This window comes from Leiobunum rupestre, chromosome 10, assembly GCF_980474605.1.
Source record: "Leiobunum rupestre chromosome 10, qqLeiRupe1.1.hap1, whole genome shotgun sequence".
Taxonomy (NCBI): domain Eukaryota; kingdom Metazoa; phylum Arthropoda; class Arachnida; order Opiliones; family Sclerosomatidae; genus Leiobunum; species Leiobunum rupestre.
The window spans coordinates 22,940,815-22,963,228 of NC_143393.1; the positions used below are offsets into that span (position 1 = coordinate 22,940,815).

At 38.3% G+C, this 22,414-nt stretch overlaps 1 protein-coding gene across 3 annotated transcripts in view; it reads left to right on the forward strand.

Annotated features, from left to right (window-relative positions):
- The window catches only part of LOC149925079 (dorsal-ventral patterning protein Sog-like), a 193,349-nt gene that overhangs the window by 90,828 nt on the left and 80,107 nt on the right, over positions 1 to 22,414 (forward strand). For all 3 annotated transcript variants that reach the window (XM_090160406.1, XM_090160407.1, XM_090160408.1), the window contains exon 4: positions 13,162 to 13,233. In XM_090160406.1, the coding sequence (XP_090016532.1) occupies positions 13,162 to 13,233 (72 nt within the window). The remainder of the gene's footprint in view (positions 1 to 13,161; positions 13,234 to 22,414) is intronic.

Genomic DNA, 22,414 nt, shown 5'->3' on the forward strand with positions numbered 1-22,414 from the left:
AAAAGTTCAAATCCGATTTTCAAAATGGAACTAGATTTGGTTTCTGAGTGTGGGCAGTTAAGGAGTTTTTCTATTTCCGGCTTTGCGCACGCCCAAATGGTGCTAGCGCATTAATTTTCATAAAGATATTATTTCCATAGTCGGTTCTCTATAAAATAGCGGCTGTGCCTACCACTTTACAATCGTTTGAAAAAATCACATTGTGGAATTTTTCCAGTCAAATCATGGATAGTAGATTTTAGAGGTTCGGTAAAAAGCCTGGTTTTTAGCCCCCGTAAATCAATCACACTAAAGGAGTCGTCCAAGGTTATTTGAAAAAAAAAACCAAGTATCGCTAAGAGTGGACGATACTGTTCGAAAAAAAGAAAAAAGATAAACACGAAGTACATTTTTATGCCAAAAGGTATTTTTTCACGTTTTTATAGATTAAATATGATATACTAAATATCAGTTGATAGTTTTTATTGAATTAAAAAACCAAAATTAAAAATTACTAAAATATAAAGCGCAAAAAAGTACGTAACAATATCAACCGCATAGGATTGCCATTTTGAAATTTTAAGATCACGTGGTACAAACGACCTTGCAAGACTCCCTCGGAGTCTCTCGAGCTGATTGATACGCGGGGAGAAATAAAATGCACTGTGGAAGGGTATCGAAAACCTGTCCTCTTAATTTACTGTCCATGGTCAAATATCCGAAATTCAAAAGTCTCTCAAATTCTAAACAGTGCCACAGTTGAAATCCAATCTTGGTCAGCCTCGTATAGCGAATCGTTGCGGATTAATTTATCGTAATAAGCCTTTGACCCTTTTGAACTCTTCAATACGCCAGTATAGCGCAACTTTATTATGAACTTGGCGGTTCTGTTTCGTTCCCGTTGTTTACAGCCTCTCGTCCCCAATTTCCCGCCTCCGTGTCTCGAGTGTCGATGCCGCGTTCTAAAGGAAATCGTCCTTCTGGCCAGTATCGTTCGGAGTTGAAACGTTTCCGACTTTTCCTTGCCACTTTTACCTTCGAGCGTCGAGCAAAAACGCGGCTTAGCGCGCCTAACTTATGTCGCTGTCAAGCGGGGCGAGGGTGTCGCGAGCGAGTGGAAATGGGTCGACAACCCTTTTAATACTTCTCAACCGATTCTAAATCTTTAAACTTCTCAACTTCTGGGACGACTTCAGACTTTCGTTTTTTGGGTCCTTTTATTTGTTTACGTTTTGTCCCCCGCCTCCCCCCCCCCCTCTGCGCGTGCTCCCTCTACCGACGAAATTTTTCTTTCAGAAAGAAAACTGGATTTTTCTTTATGTCCACCAAATTCGCGGGTTTTTTCGAGATAGAGCCAGTCATATATTTCTACGATTTTTGTCGTTTACGTGCTTTTTTTTTTCCTTTTTCCTGTTGCTCTAAATGCGACGTACTTTCGCTAAGAAATAATGAAGTTTCCCATTTCGAAGAATTTATAACCTTTTCTCTTTTTGGTATAGAAAGCTCGTGGTAAGGCGAAAATGGGTCTACTTTTTGCACTAAAATATAGGGTTCCGTCAATGATTTCACCAATCTATTTTCGTATTCGATTTTAGATATATTTGAAGAAACCGTTTAAAGGGAATATAACCTCAGGTTTTAGGTGTGGAACACCAAACTTCGAATATTTCCCGCTCCCGCCTATGACTTAACATATTTTTGGCGCTGTTTAGTGACTTCCCGCCAAAATTGCTTACATAAAAAAGCATAAAAAACATAAAAAACGACTTGAGGTTATATTCCCTTTAAAGGGAGCGCCAAGCTTTAGTAGCACGAGTCTATGATTTCACCAATCTCCTTTTTAAACAATTTTCGTATTCGATTTTAGCCGAGATTTACCTTAGATATATTTCTATATAATATAGTTAGTTATAGCTTAGTTTCCATGGCAACTTTTTCGAAGAAACCGTTTAAAGGGAGTGCCAAGCTTTAGTATAGCATGCGTCAATGATTTCATCAATCTCCTTTTTAAACCATTTTCGTATTCGATTTTAGCCGAAACTTATCTTAGATATATTTCTATATAATAGTTTCTATGGAAACAATGTTTTCGAAGAAACCGTTTAAAGGGAGTGCCAAGCTTTAGTAGCATGAACGTATTCTTAGCTTGCTCGTAACATCGTAGGCATACGTCGTAGCTAAACCCGACCTTGATACGTCACAGATCACTAAGCAGAACCCCAACCCCATCCTGCGAAATAATCACGTGACCACCATGGGCATCTTAATGTCATGGCCGACCTAATCGCGTTACCATGGCCACGAACACACACCCTCGAGAAAGCTACTAATTTAGTCAACGAAAAACGTAATTTTTGAGTGAAAACCGCGTTGAAAATTACGAAGTGGTTGTAATGAAACTTTGACGAACAACCTCATCCCAATAGAGACGGCCTGTAACCATCGCGACTAGGCCACCACGATTAGTTGCTCGTGCCAGAAGCGCACGTATTAATCTAGGCAAGTTAGTTTTTGCGTCCTCCACTTGGTGGCTCTGCGGGTAGGGTATTCGCGCTTAAAATAAATGGCGTTGATTTCATATAGTGATTCAGATTGACAACCAAACGAAAATAAATATTTTAGAACATTTAAATTTATTTGGTAGTTAACGTGTGCTTATTTTACATTAATTAGGGCATTGTGCAATCTGTGAAAAGTAATTAATGAGATAGTTGGAAAACCTTGGCTCTTACGCGACAAACGTAACAATTCAGAGATAACAGTCCGACACATCTGTAGTCCATCGTTTTTCCAATTTTGGGTCACGCCTTAAATTAGAGCTCCTTCTGGAGGAAGATAACTTGATAAAGTGTATTTACAATAATTACGACGTCCCGAACAACAAAACGTACAATAACTATATTTATCTTAATACCTAACATCAACTATATAAAAGTCGGAAAACGCATTTTTCAAGAAGTTGACAACTTAACGTTACCCAAAGTGGGTTAAATCAATCCATCATATTATAGTATATAAATGAGATCTTATTTACCCGTCAGCATCCAGCTCGTACGATTCTAATTGTCTACTTAAGAAAAAGTATATCTTTTTTGTTTCCTACTTGTCATCCTCTTCCGTCGGCTTCTTGATGTGCCCAAATAAGTCTCTTTAGGCTGTGTCGTTTCTTCGTGGCAATGACCTTGCTTCGTTCGTAGGAAATATCTCTTTCCTTCTCAGCCAGTATTCGATCCTGCCAATAACGTATTTAGGTTACTGAGAACGTAAGAGTCGACCCGTTAACGGAAACAAGACTTACTAGATAGCCATCTTTAAGGGTCTTGTTTTAAATGTTATTTTTAAAATAATTTAGAATGTATTAAATATTTTTATCTTTATTATTAGTAACGGATTAATTACCACCCGGGCCCTGGACACGCGCACACCAAATACCATCGGGCAAATGTTTATTTTACGCGTCCCTTTAACCTAGGAGCAACAAACACAGCACCCCACACATTTTCATGCGTACATTTTTCATTGGTTAGACGCTTAAGCGCCTGTTGCCGTCGGAAGGGGAAAATTCCGAAATTGTCTTACCCCCTCCCCAAGGAAAAGTTCGGCGTATAGGTTCGTCCAATGAAATTTGTACACAACACTGCGTTAGCGTGTTTAAACGCTAGCTACGTTCTCCTTGTGTTTGTTACTCCTAGCTTTGACCTATTGATTAATGCGCCGTCGGGCTCCTAGAGTTAAGCCCAATTAACCTATTGATTAATTAATAGTTATTTTTACAAATTCAGCTACGCTGGCGGACATTGTTTTTATTCTACTCTTACGTCACGATGCCAAAGCTTTATTTGAATAGTTTTGACACGCGCGGTTCGCACGTGCACGTGAAAATCCGAGGTTTCTCGCGCCCTAAGCGCGCGCTCGTAATAATACCAAAGTTAGTTGTGACGTAGTAGCTACATTCAGAAGGTTGTTTTTGCCAAGCCTTAATTTGTCAAAAAAGCTACCTGGTTAAAAGGGAACGCTTGTAAAAGGGAAAAATGTCCATTATTTTAACAAGCACTATATAAACAGTGTATTGCAGGTCCTGGCTTTCAAAATTATTACTTCTTGGCGATTTCCTTGGAGGATTATTTATTGAAACGTCTATTATATCGTTAATTTCTTTATATTTTGTAACAACAAAAACATCAATAAATTTCAACTAAATTACAAGCTATATTGAACTTTCGGTATTTAATTATACAATCGAAAGGTAAAGATATATACAATTGGCAAAATTGAGAGCTCTTTGCTAGTAGCCGACTTGGAAGACAGACTCGTACGTTCTCGGTAATCTAAATACGTTCTTATACCATCTCTGTGTAACCGCGCTAGAGCCCCAAATGTAACTAATAATGGGCGTTGAGACTAGTACCGCTTTCTCGTTCAATTTCAACAGTCTCTAGCCTCGCTAACTAAGGTCCCCCTAAAGTGGTAAATGACAGCGGTGGTTTGAGCTACGGCGGAGGGATTCGAATGGAGAAAATACGCCGTAGAAGAAAGTAGTACTCCGCTTACGACACTCGAGATGATGTAAAGGAAAACGAAAAAAGAAACTCAGCCAAAAATTGCGCCTTTTAACATACCGGAAACTGACATTTGAACGTCAGTCGCCTACCTAACAATTAAAAGCTAATTCTAGGGCTGTTTTCTCGGCGACCCCGACGGAAATTAGCCAGTCGTCTTCATCTCGTTAATTGTCACATTTATCTCTCGGTCTGACTAAGCCTTTTTGCCGTTGTCGACTTTTTAATTTGCCAGCGCGCAACGAATATTCCACTCATTCCTTCGCCGTAAATGTAGCGACGAATAATGTTAGACCTCCTAATTCGCCAGTCGTATGCGCCAGGAATGTTTTTACGAGTGTAAGCAGCACCGCGCCCGACCCAAAAGCTTTTCAAACCTCTAATTACCGCCGCGGATCCTCCCTATATTCTCCATGTTGCCCGTTTTACGACTAATATTCGTTTTCCAAATATTTTAATAATATTGTTGTTATTGTTAGTTATTTAATTAATTATTAATTTTATTAATTATATTATAATAATATTATATTACTTATTAATTTTATTAATTATATTATAATAATATTATATTACTTATTAATTTTATTAATTATATTATAATAATATTATATTACTTATTAATATTATAATATTATATTACTTAATTTAATAAAACATTAATATTAATAATTATATTATAATATTATAATATTACTTAATTATTAATTTAATAATTATATTATTATAATATTATATTACTTAAATATTAATTATATTATATTATATTACTTAAATATTAATTATATTATATTATATTACTTAATTTATAATATTTTATTGTTACTTAATTATTAATATTAATACTTATATTATAATATATTATTAATTATTTTTATAAACTATATTGTAATATTATATTATTACTTAATTATTAATGTTATAAATTATAGCAATACTATTATATTATAATTTAATTATTAATGTTATAAATTATATTATAGTAATACTATATTATATTATTTAATTATTAATGTTATAGTATAATATTATTATAATATTATACTATAACTTAATTAATATTGTTATAAGTTATTATAATTATAATAATACTAATACTAATACTAATAATATTGTAATATCATTATTTTATTATATGATAATTTATACGTATTAATATTTCGAATTAATGTTATAACAATTTTAATACTATTAATATTAAATAACTGTCTTAAAGGTGTTTGTAAAATGAGCATAAATATGCCCCGACGCGAGACAATAAACGAATGAATAAGGCGCTGATTTTCCTCCGCATTGAAGAGAGTTTGAAGCAATGGCGAATTCTTTTTTCAAATGTTATTCCTTGTTTGGGATTCTCGTCTTGTATCTGCATCCCACGTTTTCCCATCGACTCGAAGGTGTAAGAGAGTTCCATACACACAGAGAGAGAGATAGAAAATAATATAAAAGGAAACGTGTTCCGATGTTTTACGTTTATGGCGTTTCATTCAGTCTTTAAATTGGTAGATATATAGCGAACGAAAAGGTCGAATTTAAAGAAGGAAAACTCCTTATCGAAATTTTTTATCCGGCCAACCGGGCTCGCCTCCCAAAAACCTGGATATATATATAGAGAGAAAAATCTCGAATTTATTTTTAAAGGGGTAACTTTCCTTTTTTGGCGGTTCCCTTTTGTAGTCTGTTTATACGCGCGGCGGGGTGTCAGCGGGTAATAGGAAGAAAGGCATTTGGAAGGGGTGCAGTTAACGCCGCTTAAGGCTCTATCGAAAGTATCGGGTTGGGGCGTCGTCTCGAGTCTAGTGGCATTGCCCGAGACCAGTCGCTCGCCCATATATTACTGGTCTCCCTTTTCAAGCTCACCGCCAGGGCGCGTCTCCGTCGAACAGAAAGCCATAAAAATCCATCAAGAGTCGTCGATCGCTCTTGGATAGCTCACCCCGTATCAGCGCTACGGCTAGTTCTCCGGCGCCTCGCGTAATTTGCGCCTCAAAAAAAACGGATGGGGGCCAAAGGGGTTCCTATTTTCGTCCCCAATCTAATGAAATTGATATTTCGTAACCACGAGTTTCAGTCCCTTTCACCGATACGTCCATCGGAAGAATATCGCGTTCCCAAACAGCCCCGCTTCGATGGAAAATCATCCCAACCCGATGCCACTCTTTCCGGCAATGGCCATTTCCTTGGCTCCTTGCTCTCATTCCTTTTCCATTCTTATCTATATGAGGTGTGGTTGTTTATTGATTAGATTTGCGTAATGTTCTCCCATCGCTGATTTCGAGAAGCCTTATTAGACTTCTGAAATTTTCATACGGTTCTCGTTTTGATTTGGCAGGTTTCTTTGATCCAGAATCACGCGTCACGCTTTGAATTCCTGATTTTAGAATTGTTCTGGTTTTGGTACGGCAAACGGCAAGTTTAAATATTTCTATTCGGGGCTTTAGCCATTCAGCTCGGTGTTTTCGAAATTTTGAAATTCAAAGTATTTTAATTACCCTAGCCCATTTTAAATAACTAAAATACTGACACACCAAATTCCTCAACTAGATAATTTTAACATTTTGCATGCTATTGAATTCCAGTAATTTTAAATATTAATTACAATAATAAAACTATTCCATCTGTTAAAAATAATAGTAAAATTTGCCCTTGTAACGAAGGGTTAACCAGGGGGGGGGGGTTGTACCGTTGTACGAGCTATTTTTCAATCCCCCAATCCCAAAATCCTGTCCACGCCACTGCCTGGTCACCGAAGTTTAAGGCCCAATCAGCGTACTTGGGTCCAACTTTCGCGCGGCCAGTGGGAAAGTGAATCGGATGAAGATTCGAGATCGAAGCGGCGTATGTTCGCGAGGGAAATATTCTTGTTTTATCGGCTCGTTCTTTCATTTCGATATTATCGGTAATATTGAGAACGTAGCCCCGACAAAAAAAGAACTACAGGCGACTATACGTGCTTAGAGTGGGAGGTTATGTCGTCTGCGGAGAAAAGACCTCATACGTTGATATTGCCCCTTTCGCGTGCCCCCCACAAATTCTCTCTCTCCGCGAACAGCGCCCATCTCGTAAGCGAGAAGGGAAGTGGGGGGCCGCGCCGAAGACTAATGTCATATTTTGTGTGGCGCTGCTCGCCGGGTTCAACGATCCGGCGACGAGCTTCTTACGTAAGTTAGCACCCTATTCTGCCTCTCCGGCTCGTCTCGCCCCACTGAACAATGTGAGCGCCCTCACTCGGCGTTCTAATTGTCCTCAACCCGCGCGCCCTCGCTCGGCTTCGTAAGTGTCCTCAACCCGCGCGCCCTCGCTCGGCTTCGTAAGTGTCCTCAACCCGCGCGCCTTCCCTCGGCTTCGTAAGTGTCCTTAACCCGCACGCCTTCCCTCGGCTTCGTAAGTGTCCTTAACCCGCGCGCCTTCCCTCGGCTTCGTAAGTGTCCTCAACCCGCGCGCCCTCGCTCGGCTTCGTAAGTGTCCTCAACCCGCGCGCCTTCCCTCGGCTTCGTAAGTGTCCTCAACCCGCGCGCCCTCCGTCGGCGCTGTTATTGTCCTCAACCCGCGTGCCCTCGCTCGGCTTCGTAAGTGTCCTCAACCCGCGCGCCCTCGCTCGGCTTCGTAAGTGTCCTCAACCAGCGCGCCCTACGTCGGCGCTGTTATTGTCCTTAACCCGCGCGCCTTCCCTCGGCTTCGTAAGTGTCCTTAACCCGCACGCCTTCCCTCGGCTTCGTAAGTGTCCTCAACCCGCGCGCCCTCCGTCGGCGCTGTTATTGTCCTTAAACCGCGCGCCCTCGCTCGGTTTCGTAAGTGTCCTTAACCCGCACGCCCTCGCTCGGCGCTGTTACACATACGGTTCGCAAGCGATTTTGCCTGCGAATTTTCGCCATGACTTCCATTCTATTTAAGTCACGCGACGCGATTTGCTAGCGAAATTTCACGCGCGAAGGCTATGTGTGCATCCGCCTTTATTGTCCTCAACCCGCGCACCCTCGCTCGGCTTCGTAAGTGTCCTCAACCCGCGCGCCCTCACTTGGCGCTGTTATTGTCTTCAACCCGCGCGCCCTCACTTGGCGCTGTTATTGTCCTCAACCCGCGCGCCCTCGCTCGGCTTCGTAAGTGTCCTCAACCCGCGCGCCCTCGCTCGGCTTCGTAAGTGTCCTCAACCCGCGCGCCCTCGCTCGGCGCTGTTATTGTCCTTAATGCGTGAACACGATACGTGTTTTTTTCCATAGTGTCTTCCAGCCATTCTCATTTTTTCTTTTTTATTGGGGCAATTTTGGGCTATTTTTAGTCACGCCCCGAGGTATAATACGAATGAAATAGGATCGTCTGTAGTACGTGCGCTGTATTTAATATTCGTTTTATCTACTATTCGTATCGGCGATATCGTAAAAATGAAACCCATCTGTTCCGCAATATAATAATAATAATAATAATAATAATAATTTATTGATGCGAATTGTAGTTTTACATTGTAGCGTACAAAAATAACACATCGTCCCTTTGCCACATGAGCATAACGCTCGTGCGTGGCAGGGACGTTCTTATATGCCATAATCCGAGTTAGTTTACAAACATAAAAATCAATTAATTACATCAAGTAGAGGGCTCCATTAGAGTTAGTAATTTAGGAGTTTCGCGCATTTTTATTTATTTATTTATTTTTTTTAATTTGATAGAAAGTTTTTTAATCGAGTATAACCAATTTCTAACAGCCACGTGACTATTTTGGATTTATATATTTTAAAGTTGCTAATTATTTTTACATTTTGGTCAAGAAAGTTATATAATTTGGGTCCTAAGTAATACGCATGTTTTTGCCCAATAGTTTTTGAAGGTTTTGACGGCAATAAGTTGCCATCTACCACAAATCTGGTGTTATAAGCTTTACTTGGTTCCATTGATTGCCTGTGGTTGAAGGTGTATAGCAAGATTTCTTTGGCATATATTTGTTTGAGAGAGAGCACTTTAAATTCTTCGAAGAGCAGACGACTTGGGTAGGTTTGTTTTTTTCTTAGGCATATACGTATTATTTTTTTTTGCATTATTTCTAAAGGATCGGTTATCATTTGATAAGTTCCTCCCCAGCCGATTATTCCATACGACAAGATTGAATGGACTAAAGCATAGTAAATTATTTTAAGCCAACCCAGTTGTAGAAAGTTACGGATTTCCCGAATCTTATATTCTAATTTTATTGATTACATTAGTAACTTGATCCTTCCATTTTAGGTTCTCGTCGATTACTACCCCCAAGTATTTAATCTTGCTCACTTTCTCCAGGCTCAAGCAATCAATCGTACAATTATTTAAATTTCCAAGGCAACTTTCTGTGTGAATATTTAATTCCATGGGTGTATCTTTTTCGATTCTCGAAGAAAAGCAAATATACTTAGTTTTATTAATGTTTAGTGTTAATAAATCGTCTTTAAGGTTATTACTGACTAGGTTCAGCATTTTTTGAGCTTTAGTAGAAGTTTCTAGCCAAGTCCTCCCCTGAACCAATAATGCAGTGTCGTCCGCAAATGATACAAGTTTTCCATCAAGTTCCATATTACATAAATCATTTATATAAATTAAAAACAAAATAGGTCCTATAATCGTACCTTGAGGAATACCAAAATTTATATCGCGGGGTTCACTTATGACATTATTAATTTTTACGACGGTATCTCTTCCACGCAGATAGCTTCTAAACCAGCTTAAGGTAATACCACGAATACCAGCTCTTTCGAGTTTTTCAATAAGCTTACTATGTGAAACTGTATCGAAAGCTTTCTTTAAATCAAGAAAAATTCCAATTAACTTTATGTTTTTATCAACAGCCCTATATAGCGTTTCAGTTACTTCTGATATAGCATTGTTCGTGCTCAAACCTTTCCTAAAGCCAAATTGGTTTTTAGATAGGTAGTTGGAACTTTCTAGAAATTCCGTCAGCTGTTTTTTATGGCTTTTTCAAATATTATTACTTGGCCGGTAATTTTCTATGTCGGCTTTATTACCCGATTTATACAATGGAATAATTATAGCTCTTTTAAAGATATTCGGTAAAGTACCAGTGGTTAACGATAAATTAATAATATAAGATCATGGGTTAGAGATATACAAGCTTAATTTTTTTATGGTTTCAATAGCAATATCGTCGTGACCATTAGATTTAGATTTTTAATTAAATTTCCTGAACGTAGTATTAACGAAACTACAGCGTTATATCACAATTAACTCATAAGTGTGCCAGAAAAGTATTTTTCATAATGAAAACTTAAATCTCGTCATTTCCAAAGCGTCATCTTTTAAGATGGAAAACCATAGACAATTGCTACCACGGGACTAGTTACCTCTAACAAAAACTGTCCTCGTGTACTGTTCCCCGAATTTGTATTTCTTCGCTAACACCAGATGGCGACGGTAAAATTAAATATCGTGCATATAGCGTAATAAAAAATGTCCGCAGTAGTTTGTCCACGATTCCAGGGAATTATGTAATAATAACTTACCTTTGAATTTCATTGGAAATTTTCACTATAAACAGGTAATGGGAAATAATTTCTTTCTAAGGAAAGTGGTGGTTATTCAATTTATCTGACTTAGTCTTAGTTAGTCTTCCGTCCAGAAAATCCTCGCGCGCTTATTTCCGATGCTCCCCAATAACAGCCATTTTTATGGCTTATATAAACTCATCTAGTCGACTTCCAAACTATCAGCTTTGGCCACTGGAGGCCGTAATGGCTCGCCATTGGATTAAGAAGATTCGCCGGGAGCAGATTTATCCCCTCCCAAAAAGAGATTTGGCCAAACGATATATTGACCCTAGGGCCCGTTAAGAGTCACTATAAAAATCCCTCCACAAAAAAGGAACGGTAGCCACTCATTTTTGACGTCCAGCCTCCCGGAAGTATTCTCGGGGTGGCATCCGCCGACTCTGTTATTTCGGACTGGACTTCCGGTCCCTTCTTTTAGCTTCAGTTTTTTTATTTGGTCGCGAGAAGTTCAGTTATATATTACGAGAACTCCTATTGTTCTCGATGGAGTTCAACGTTCTTTTTAAGTCTGTCACCGGAGATTGATATTACTTAGCGGCCGGGAGGGGTAGCGTGTGGAGATGCTTAGCTCTCGTTTCGTTTTTCGCGTTGTCTAAATATTGATCGCGCTTGAAGAGTCGAGTTTGACTCGGGATGACGCAACGGAATTATTACTTGGATATTTTAGCCAATATAATGATGATGATCTAAATCTAATTTGAATAAGACTGGCTGACTTAGGAGTGATTCGTATAATGCTGATAGTATGAAAATGAGTGCAAGGCCCTACCTTTTGCTTTTAATTTTAAACACCAAATGCCAAGCAACAACTTGGGTCAGACCATCACTTCGTCGATACTTTGTTGTTTAGAATATGTTGGGTGAATACCAATGCAAATTCTTTTCAAAATCTTCCATCTGACAAATATTTATTCAAAATCTTCCATCTGACAAATATTTATTCAAAATCTTCCATCTGACAAATATTTTTCAAATTTTTCCAGCTAACAAATATTTTTCCAAATTTTCCACCTGACAAATTTTTTTCTAATCCTTTCAGCTGATAAATATTTTTCACATTTTTCCACCTGAAAAATAATTTTCAAATTCTTCCACCTGACAAATACTTTTCAAATTCTTCCAACTGACAAATAGTTTTCAAGTTCTTCCAACTGACAAATAGTTTTCAAGTTCTTCCAACTGACAAATAGTTTTCAAGTTCTTCCAACTGACAAATAGTTTTCAAGTTCTTCCAACTGACAAATAGTTTTCAAGTTCTTCCAACTGACAAATAGTTTTCAAGTTCTTCCAACTGACAAATGGTTTTCAAGTTCTTCCAACTGACAAATGGTTTTCAAGTTCTTCCAACTGACAAATAGTTTTCAAGTTCTTCCAACTGACAAATAGTTTTCAAGTTCTTCCAACTGACAAATGGTTTTCAAGTTCTTCCAACTGACAAATGGTTTTCAAGTTCTTCCAACTGACAAATGGTTTTAAAGTTCTTCCAACTGACAAATGGTTTTAAAGTTCTTCCAACTGACAAATGGTTTTAAAGTTCTTCCAACTGACAAATGGTTTTCAAGTTCTTCCAACTGACAAATGGTTTTCAAATTCTTCCAACTGACAAATGGTTTTCAAATTCTTCCAACTGACCAATGGTTTTCAAATTCTTCCAACTGACCAATACTTTTCAAATTCTTCCAACTGACCAATACTTTTCAAATTCTTCCAACTGACCAATACTTTTCAAATTCTTCCAACTGACCAATACTTTTCAAATTCTTCCAACTGACCAATACTTTTCAAATTCTTCCAACGGCCAACTTTTCAATGCAAACCCACAACATAAAAGAATGATCGAAATATATTGATCATATTGTATATTGTTATAATAGTTAATGTCAGGATATTCCTTAAACTCAAATCAACACCTAAATGTTTTATACATGACCTTGTCAAAATATCGTCGCTTATCTGTAGGCCATTATAGTTCTTAAGTTAGGCACCGTAAATCTAATTAAATTATGTATGAAACTTACTCTATCCTTATCTTCCAATTTGAAGCCGAAAAATTAATATCTTAAAAGTGTTTAAATGAGCGTCTTTGTCTTCCGCAGATAACGCGGCCATCGAGGACGATTTGGCCATGAGGAAATTAGAGCTGGAGGACGAAGAACGCAACCAGAAAGGTAAATAATGCATCCCGTTTCAATAGAGTTCCAAATTAACCGGGGTGTCACGCGACGAATAAGCCCTCCTCGACGCTTTGTTGACGCGACCTTTCGCCCATATTGGCTTCCCCAACTTTTTACGGTTTCACTTCCGGGGAATCAAATTGTCAAGAGAGAAGAGCGAGAATAGGGGAAACACAAACACTCTTGAATGATTGTTTGTTTGGTCGAATGGAGGCCGGAGAGAAAGGAAACCAAATAGTAATATCCAAAATGGGGGAATGGAGAAAGTGGAGTCGTCGAGATGTATTACTTTTTAAAGACGTTCTCTGTTTCTTCTCAAAATGAGAAATGCAGTTCCCCCTTTCGCCGCCGACCCGCAGTTTTTATTCCACCCCCATAGCGTGGTCTATATCTGTCAAAATTCAGAAGGGTTATCGTTTGTAAAGACGATACGGGTATGAAAAATTCCCCTATTGTTCAAAAAAGATATTCCAACTGTTTCCGTATGAGGGTATTGCGTAAAATTAAATAACAGTTACAGCAAGAAGAACCGGGTTCGATCCCAGCTTGTGGCACTGGGTGAAAACTCGGAATAACTCCTTCCGCGTTGAGTTTACAGGTTCTTTCCCCACTGATTTAAGGGGTTTTCCCCCGAGCTCTTCGGCTTCCCCTTGTTGAGGTTAACGGTAATAGTTAGTGTTTGGAATTGTTGGCTCGCGTGGAATCAAGGTCTTGCCATCACCCTCCAATGTATTGTAACTAGAGATCGGCGTTTGAATAAGAAATTATCCAATTATTTATTTTTATTCATAACCGACAATTATTAAAAAAAATATCAGAAAAAAACCACTATTTTTGCATGTTAAATCGTTGTTTATTCGTATAAAATGTTCATAAATAAACAGTTAACCAAAATTTTTATGATTAATCGAAATTTTTCCGGTTAATTTATTTGTTCCGCCGATCTCTAATTGTAACCCGGTCACCTAAATTAATGGCTTTAAAAGTCGCTTGATGATTTAGGCCTAAGGTGGTGCCTTGGGTATTAGCCTAGTCTAGCTTATTATTAAATGTATATAGGTTTTCAATAATACCTAAAATTAACCGAAATAAATAAATAAATTTATTTATTATCTAGCCCAAGGAAAATAGGTTTTAACCTGGCATAAATTAGTAAGCAAATATAAATTTTTAAAATCAATTGATTTGTTTTATATACGGTTTTCTTCGGAAAATGACTAGATATAATTGCCAATGGTAGATAATCTTCTCATTTTACTATCGAAAAAACTTAATCTGTGGGAGTTTGATTTTAAATATTTTCTGTTATAAAAAGGTTTTGAGTGGGCTTTATACTCTCTAAAATATGAAAGAAAATTTTAAATTCTTTAAGTTTTATTTACTTTGGTCCTGGGGTAAAGATTCCTTATATCTCTGATAATTTATTTTTAACAGAAAAATTTTCCTATTTCATACAAACTTTGAAATCGATTGTAACCAGTCTTTTTTGTAAGTTTAATAAAGTAAATGGTTATAACCTTTTTAATGGTAATAGCATAAATGTGAGTCAACTCCATGAAATAATACAAAAATGGTCTCTGAAGATTATATTTCTAGCGAATTTCAAATGAAAAATCATGGATTTTAAATGAAAAATTCTTTACAATCAAACTCTTATAGATACAGATCTGTATTTAACTAGCCGTATAACAACCTTGAACGTTGTATAAATTCCAGGTTTTAAAGTAGATCAAAATAGATCAAACGCCTGTAGAAATATTCCAACCGCAACGCTTTGGTGTTCAGGGTGAAGTTAAGCTCCCATTATTTATTTATTAAATGTCCTTCTTTTGGTTTTGTAAACAACCACGGTAATAACATATAAAAGTAGGCCAAATTTATTAAATGCCCCTGTAGAAGTGTTATACTAACTGAACTTCGGTGTTTAGGGTGAATGTATCTCCCAGGAGACTTTATTTTAAAAAGCCATAATTCGGTGCAATAATTACATTTATAATAAATGGAGAATTTCGTTATCCGCGATACTTTTTTATAACGTTGATTAAAAAATGAAACGCTCTAGTCACTGTTGCATTAAGGCCTTTTTATTTCCCCCCTTTCCTCGTTGAGGGAACTGTCAATTTGGGGAGCGGGTTTTTTAGCTCTCTTCGGGGGTAGGTGAGTGGTATTACGAGCTTGGAGCGGCTCAGAGTGCCGAGCGATATAGAGGAGTGGCTCTTTTTATGAGTTTTCGCTCTCGAAAAACAGGAGCTCGTTCTAGTCTAGTTTTTATAGCCGCGAAGCTGGCGTTGGGGTATCTCTCGCCGACTAAGTGCTAAACTCTGTAGGCTTTCTAGCAAACTTAATGACCGCTACAAATGGATTAATTATAGCCGTCACTTGCTCAGAGAGGGCGACACCGATCGACGGTACGCGTCTCTCGATACATTTTGTTGACGCTTCTTTTCGAAGACGCGCGTTGGGTTCAGTTTGCGCCTAAATGTTCGCTGGTGGATCGTCGTGTTAGTTTTTTTAATGAAACTTCCGCTTTTCCTCCGCGCGATAGTTAAGTGGTGTGGGCTATTAAATTGTTTGGAGGACACGTCCCCATTTGTTCCCTGGCTCGTTTACGTCACGGATGACGTTTCATCTGAGTAATGATTTTAATGACATTTGTTACTTGACGTGAAAGGTCATTTCGACAATTACCATTAGGTCTATGGGATATATTATTTTTTTAATCATTTCTATATAATTTTAAACGTTAGACTTTTGATAATCCTAGACTTAATCCATTGTTCGAATTTGTATACCTCTGGAATTCAATGTTCGAATTTGTATACCTCTGGAATTCAATGTTCGAATTTGTATACCTCTGGAATTCAATGTTCGAATTTGTATACCTCTGGAATTCAATGTTCGAATTTGTATACCTCTGGAATTCAATGTTCGAATTTGTATCCCACTGGAATTCAATGTTCGAATTTGTATCCCACTGGAATTCAATGTTCGAATTTGTATCCCACTGGAATTCAATGTTCGAATTTGTATCCCACTGGAATTCAATGTTCGAATTTGTATCCCACTGGAATTCAATGTTCGAATTTGTATCCCACTGGAATTCAATGTTCGAATTTGTATCCCACTGGAATTCAATGTTCGAATTTGTATCCCACTGGAATTCAATGTTCAAATTTGTATCCCACTGGAATTCAATGTTCAAATTTGTATCCCACTGGAATTCAATGTTCAAATTTGTATCCCACTGGAATTCAATGTTCAAATTTGTATCCCACTGGAATTCAATGTTCAAATTTGTATCCCACTGGAATTCAATGTTCGAATTTGTATCCCACTGGAATTCAATGTTCGAATTTGTATCCCACTGGAATTCAATGTTCAAATTTGTATCCCACTGGAATTCAATGTTCAAATTTGTATCCCACTGGAATTCAATGTTCAAATTTGTATCCCACTGGAATTCAATGTTCGAATTTGTATCCCACTGGAATTCAATGTTCGAATTTGTATCCCACTGGAATTCAATGTTCAAATTTGTATCCCACTGGAATTCAATGTTCAAATTTGTATCCCACTGGAATTCAATGTTCGAATTTGTATCCCACTGGAATTCAATGTTCGAATTTGTATCCCACTGGAATTCAATGTTCGAATTTGTATCCCACTGGAATTCAATGTTCAAATTTGTATCCCACTGGAATTCAATGTTCAAATTTGTATCCCACTGGAATTCAATGTTCGAATTTGTATCCCACTGGAATTCAATGTTCAAATTTGTATCCCACTGGAATTCAATGTTCAAATTTGTATCCCACTGGAATTCAATGTTCAAATTTGTATCCCACTGGAATTCAATGTTCAAATTTGTATCCCACTGGAATTCAATGTTCAAATTTGTATCCCACTGGAATTCAATGTTCAAATTTGTATCCCACTGGAATTCAATGTTCGAATTTGTATCCCACTGGAATTCAATGTTCAAATTTGTATCCCACTGGAATTCAATGTTCAAATTTGTATCCCACTGGAATTCAATGTTCAAATTTGTATCCCACTGGAATTCAATGTTCAAATTTGTATCCCACTGGAATTCAATGTTCAAATTTGTATCCCACTGGAATTCAATGTTCAAATTTGTATCCCACTGGAATTCAATGTTCAAATTTGTATCCCACTGGAATTCAATGTTCAAATTTGTATCCCACTGGAATTCAATGTTCGAATTTGTATCCCACTGGAATTCAATGTTCAAATTTGTATCCCACTGGAATTCAATGTTCAAATTTGTATCCCACTGGAATTCAATGTTCAAATTTGTATCCCACTGGAATTCAATGTTCAAATTTGTATCCCACTGGAATTCAATGTTCAAATTTGTATCCCACTGGAATTCAATGTTCAAATTTGTATCCCACTGGAATTCAATGTTCGAATTTGTATCCCACTGGAATTCAATGTTCAAATTTGTATCCCACTGGAATTCAATGTTCAAATTTGTATCCCACTGGAATTCAATGTTCGAATTTGTATCCCACTGGAATTCAATGTTCGAATTTGTATCCCACTGGAATTCAATGTTCGAATTTGTATCCCACTGGAATTCAATGTTCGAATTTGTATCCCACTGGAATTCAATGTTCAAATTTGTATCCCACTGGAATTCAATGTTCAAATTTGTATCCCACTGGAATTCAATGTTCAAATTTGTATCCCACTGGAATTCAATGTTCAAATTTGTATCCCACTGGAATTCAATGTTCAAATTTATATCCCACTGGAATTAAGGCTTCCTATTGGTTCTTTAAAATAAAGCATTATCTGCTCTTAGAATATAAGACCGTGTGCTTTTTGAGTATAAGACCAAAAGCGTAGTTATTTCTACTTGATGCAAGCAAGTAGTATATCAATACCAAGATTAAAGGACCAAGAATAAAAGCCAGGAAGATCGGCTGGAGATTGGGGCTATTTTCGACGTCCATTCGCTTTTCGGTATGCGAGTATATCTACGCGTTAGTATCGTCCGCCGCTGAAACCCACCATGCATTTGGTTTCATTTGAAACAAAGCCAACTGCACTAACGAATCGCCATGGGTGGATGTCCAATTTTTTCTGTGCGAATGCAAATGGTCATAGACTAGCATCAGCTTCTTTCGTGCGAATGCAAATGGTCATAGACTAGCATCAGCTTCTTTCGTGCGAATGCAAATGGTCATAGACTAGCATCAGCTTCTTTCGTGCGAATGCAAATGGTCATAGACTAGCATCAGCTTCTTTCGTGCGAATGCAAATGGTCATAGACTAGCATCAGCTTCTTTCGTGCGAATGCAAATGGTCATAGACTAGCATCAGCTTCTTTCGTGCGAATGCAAATGGTCATAGACTAGCATCAGCTTCTTTCGTGCGAATGCAAATGGTCATAGACTAGCATCAGCTTCTTTCGTGCGAATGCAAATGGTCATAGACTAGCATCAGCTTCTTTCGTGCGAATGCAAATGGTCATAGACTAGCATCAGCTTCTTTCGTGCGAATGCAAATGGTCATAGACTAGCATCAGCTTCTTTCGTGCGAATGCAAATGGTCATAGACTAGCATCAGCTTCTTTCGTGCGAATGCAAATGGTCATAGACTAGCATCAGCTTCTTTCGTGCGAATGCAAATGGTCATAGACTAGCATCAGCTTCTTTCGTGCGAATGCAAATGGTCATAGACTAGCATCAGCTTCTTTCGTGCGAATGCAAATGGTCATAGACTATCAGCTTCTTTCGTGCGAATGCAAATGGTCATAGACTAGCATCAGCTTCTTTCGTGCGAATGCAAATGGTCATAGACTAGCATCAGCTTCTTTCGTGCGAATGCAAATGGTCATAGACTAGCATCAGCTTCTTTCGTGCGAATGCAAATGGTCATAGACTAGCATCAGCTTCTTTCGTGCGAATGCAAATGGTCATAGACTAGCATCAGCTTCTTCCGTGCGAATGCAAATGATCATAGACTATTATCAGATTCTTTCGTGCGAATGCAAATGGTCATAGACTAGCATCAGCTTCTTCCGTGCGAATGCAAATGATCATAGACTATTATCAGATTCTTTCGTGCGAATGCAAATGGTCATAGACTATTATCGGCTTCTTTCGTGCGAATGCAAATGGTCATAGACTATCATCGGCTTCTATCGTGCGAATGCAAATGGTCATACTATTATCAGCTTCTTTCGTGCGAATGAAAAAGGTCATAGATTCATCAGCTTCTTTCGTGCGAATTCAAAATGATCATAGGCTATCATCAGCTTCTTTCGTGCGAATTCAAAATGATCATAGGCTATCATCAGCTTCTTTCGTGCGAAATCAAAATGATCATTAAACTACCATCAGCTTCTTTCGTGCGAAATCAAAATGATCATAGGCTATCATCAGCTTCTATCGTGTGAATGCAAATGACCATTAAACTACCATCAGCTTCTATCGTGCGAATGCAAATGGTCATAGACTAGCATCAGCTTCTTTCGTGCGAATGCAAATGGTCATAGACTAGCATCAGCTTCTTTCGTGCGAATGCAAATGGTCATAGACTAGCATCAGCTTCTTTCGTGCGAATGCAAATGGTCATAGAGTAGCATCAGCTTCTTTCGTGCGAATGCAAATGGTCATAGACTAGCATCAGCTTCTTCCGTGCGAATGCAAATGATCATAGACTATTATCAGATTCTTTCGTGCGAATGCAAATGGTCATAGACTAGCATCAGCTTCTTTCGTGCGAATGCAAATGGTCATAGAGTAGCATCAGCTTCTTTCGTGCGAATGCAAATGGTCATAGACTAGCATCAGCTTCTTCCGTGCGAATGCAAATGATCATAGACTATTATCAGATTCTTTCGTGCGAATGCAAATGGTCATAGACTAGCATCAGCTTCTTTCGTGCGAATGCAAATGGTCATAGAGTAGCATCAGCTTCTTTCGTGCGAATGCAAATGGTCATAGACTAGCATCAGCTTCTTCCGTGCGAATGCAAATGATCATAGACTATTATCAGATTCTTTCGTGCGAATGCAAATGGTCATAGACTAGCATCAGCTTCTTCCGTGCGAATGCAAATGATCATAGACTATTATCAGATTCTTTCGTGCGAATGCAAATGGTCATAGACTATTATCGGCTTCTTTCGTGCGAATGCAAATGGTCATAGACTATCATCGGCTTCTATCGTGCGAATGCAAATGGTCATACTATTATCAGCTTCTTTCGTGCGAATGAAAAAGGTCATAGATTCATCAGCTTCTTTCGTGCGAATTCAAAATGATCATAGGCTATCATCAGCTTCTTTCGTGCGAATTCAAAATGATCATAGGCTATCATCAGCTTCTTTCGTGCGAAATCAAAATGATCATTAAACTACAATCAGCTTCTTTCGTGCGAAATCAAAATGATCATAGGCTATCATCAGCTTCTTTCGTGCGAATGCAAATGACCATTACACTCCATTCTTTTCGTCCAGAGTTCAAAGAGCGAGCTAACATTCTTTTTTAATAGATGAGTTACGATGGGGAATCGATAAAAGATCTTTGACCCCGTTTTCGAAGTAAAGGTGTCTATGTATATCTTTAATGACGAGCTTGTAGTCATTGATTTCGGAACCTTAGTCCTATCTCTGACAGTGTCTAGGGAGCCACGAAGACAGGACTCCCCGCATCACGAGGGGAAGGGCGTGTCGAGGGGCCCAAATAAGTTCGAAGCCAAGGACCCCTACTGGGTTAATACGGCACTGATCTTACAAGGAGAGTACCCGAGTGGTTTATTGCCGATTTTGCTTAAAGTTGGTCGTAATGTAAACCTATATGAGATATGAAATTTCCCAAAAGGAGACGTTGCGCTACCCATTCGATTTGCCATGGTAACCGAAAATGTTTTTGACCACTTCAAACAAAAAAATCTCCATTTAAAAAAAGCATAGGATTATCTCGGTTTTATAGGATCCTACCTACGAAATCACGAAATGGGTTAATTGGAACATTTTTGGGCTAAAATTGTAACATAAAAATAAGGAAAAATTCTTATTTTTGTTTAGTGGTCCAAAACATTTTCGTTTGTCATGGCAAATTGAATGGGTAGTGCAACGTCTCGGAAATTTCATATCTCATATAGTTCTATTTACGCCCGACTTTGAACAAAATCGGAATTTCGGAAATAAACACCTCGGGTTATCTCCTTGTAAAAGCGTCTAGAATTGAAAGCGACGTACCGTTGTTTTAGCTACCTCAACTTGTTTTAATGTTACACGTATTACGATTCGTATCTTTTTCATTTGAACACACTGCTAATTCAGAAATTGGCGCCGCTTTTCGCTGTAACCTTGACGCCGGATGATGATGAGAACCCTGAAAGAGAACGAGACGGGGATGTAAAAGGGACACCTCTCTGTTCTCGGCATCGCGATGGCCTCGAAGTACGGAGAGAGGCGACTCCCATAGCGCACTATCCAACGCGATGAGGAGAGCTACGAGAGAGAGATTAATGATTTTTCGTCCCGAGAAACTACTCGCTTGTTTGTCGCCTTACACACTCTCTGCCGTGTTAACTTTCTTCTCACTCATTCTTTCTACTTCCATCTTTTTTTTTTCGTTCCCGGGCCGCGTCTCTTTTTCATTTGTCCGCTCTTAACAACTTCTACTTTTCGGTGTATCATTTCGCCTCGCGTGGATGTTGTGTGGGCCCAAAAATCCTTCGTTATTTTCCCGGAACACGTGTCTGTTGAATTCTTGTTCGGGTAGCCTCTTCCTGCTCTCTCGCGATCGCTTATAGTGGCCGTTCAGAGTTTGCTTTCACCGTAATATATTTGAATTTGATCGTCTTTGGTGGTTTCGAAGGCAGTTTTGTTATGTTCCTTTCGAGAGCTCAATTGGTTTACCGTGGAAAATAAATAGAAAAGTTAGTTAGTTTATTTTAGGGAGATGCATTTAACGCGGAAAAGTTGCCATTACCGCCCATTACCGTTGGAAAAATATTAATTGAAATTTAATTGAAGTTTAAATATTTGTCTAACAATCACTCCCTTTTCATTTTACATAACATATTCTCCATTCCCGCCAATTCCTGAAAATCACAATCTTACCATTCCCACTTCTAACCATTCCCAATCCATTTGATACCACATATTCACCATTCCCACTTCTAACCATTCC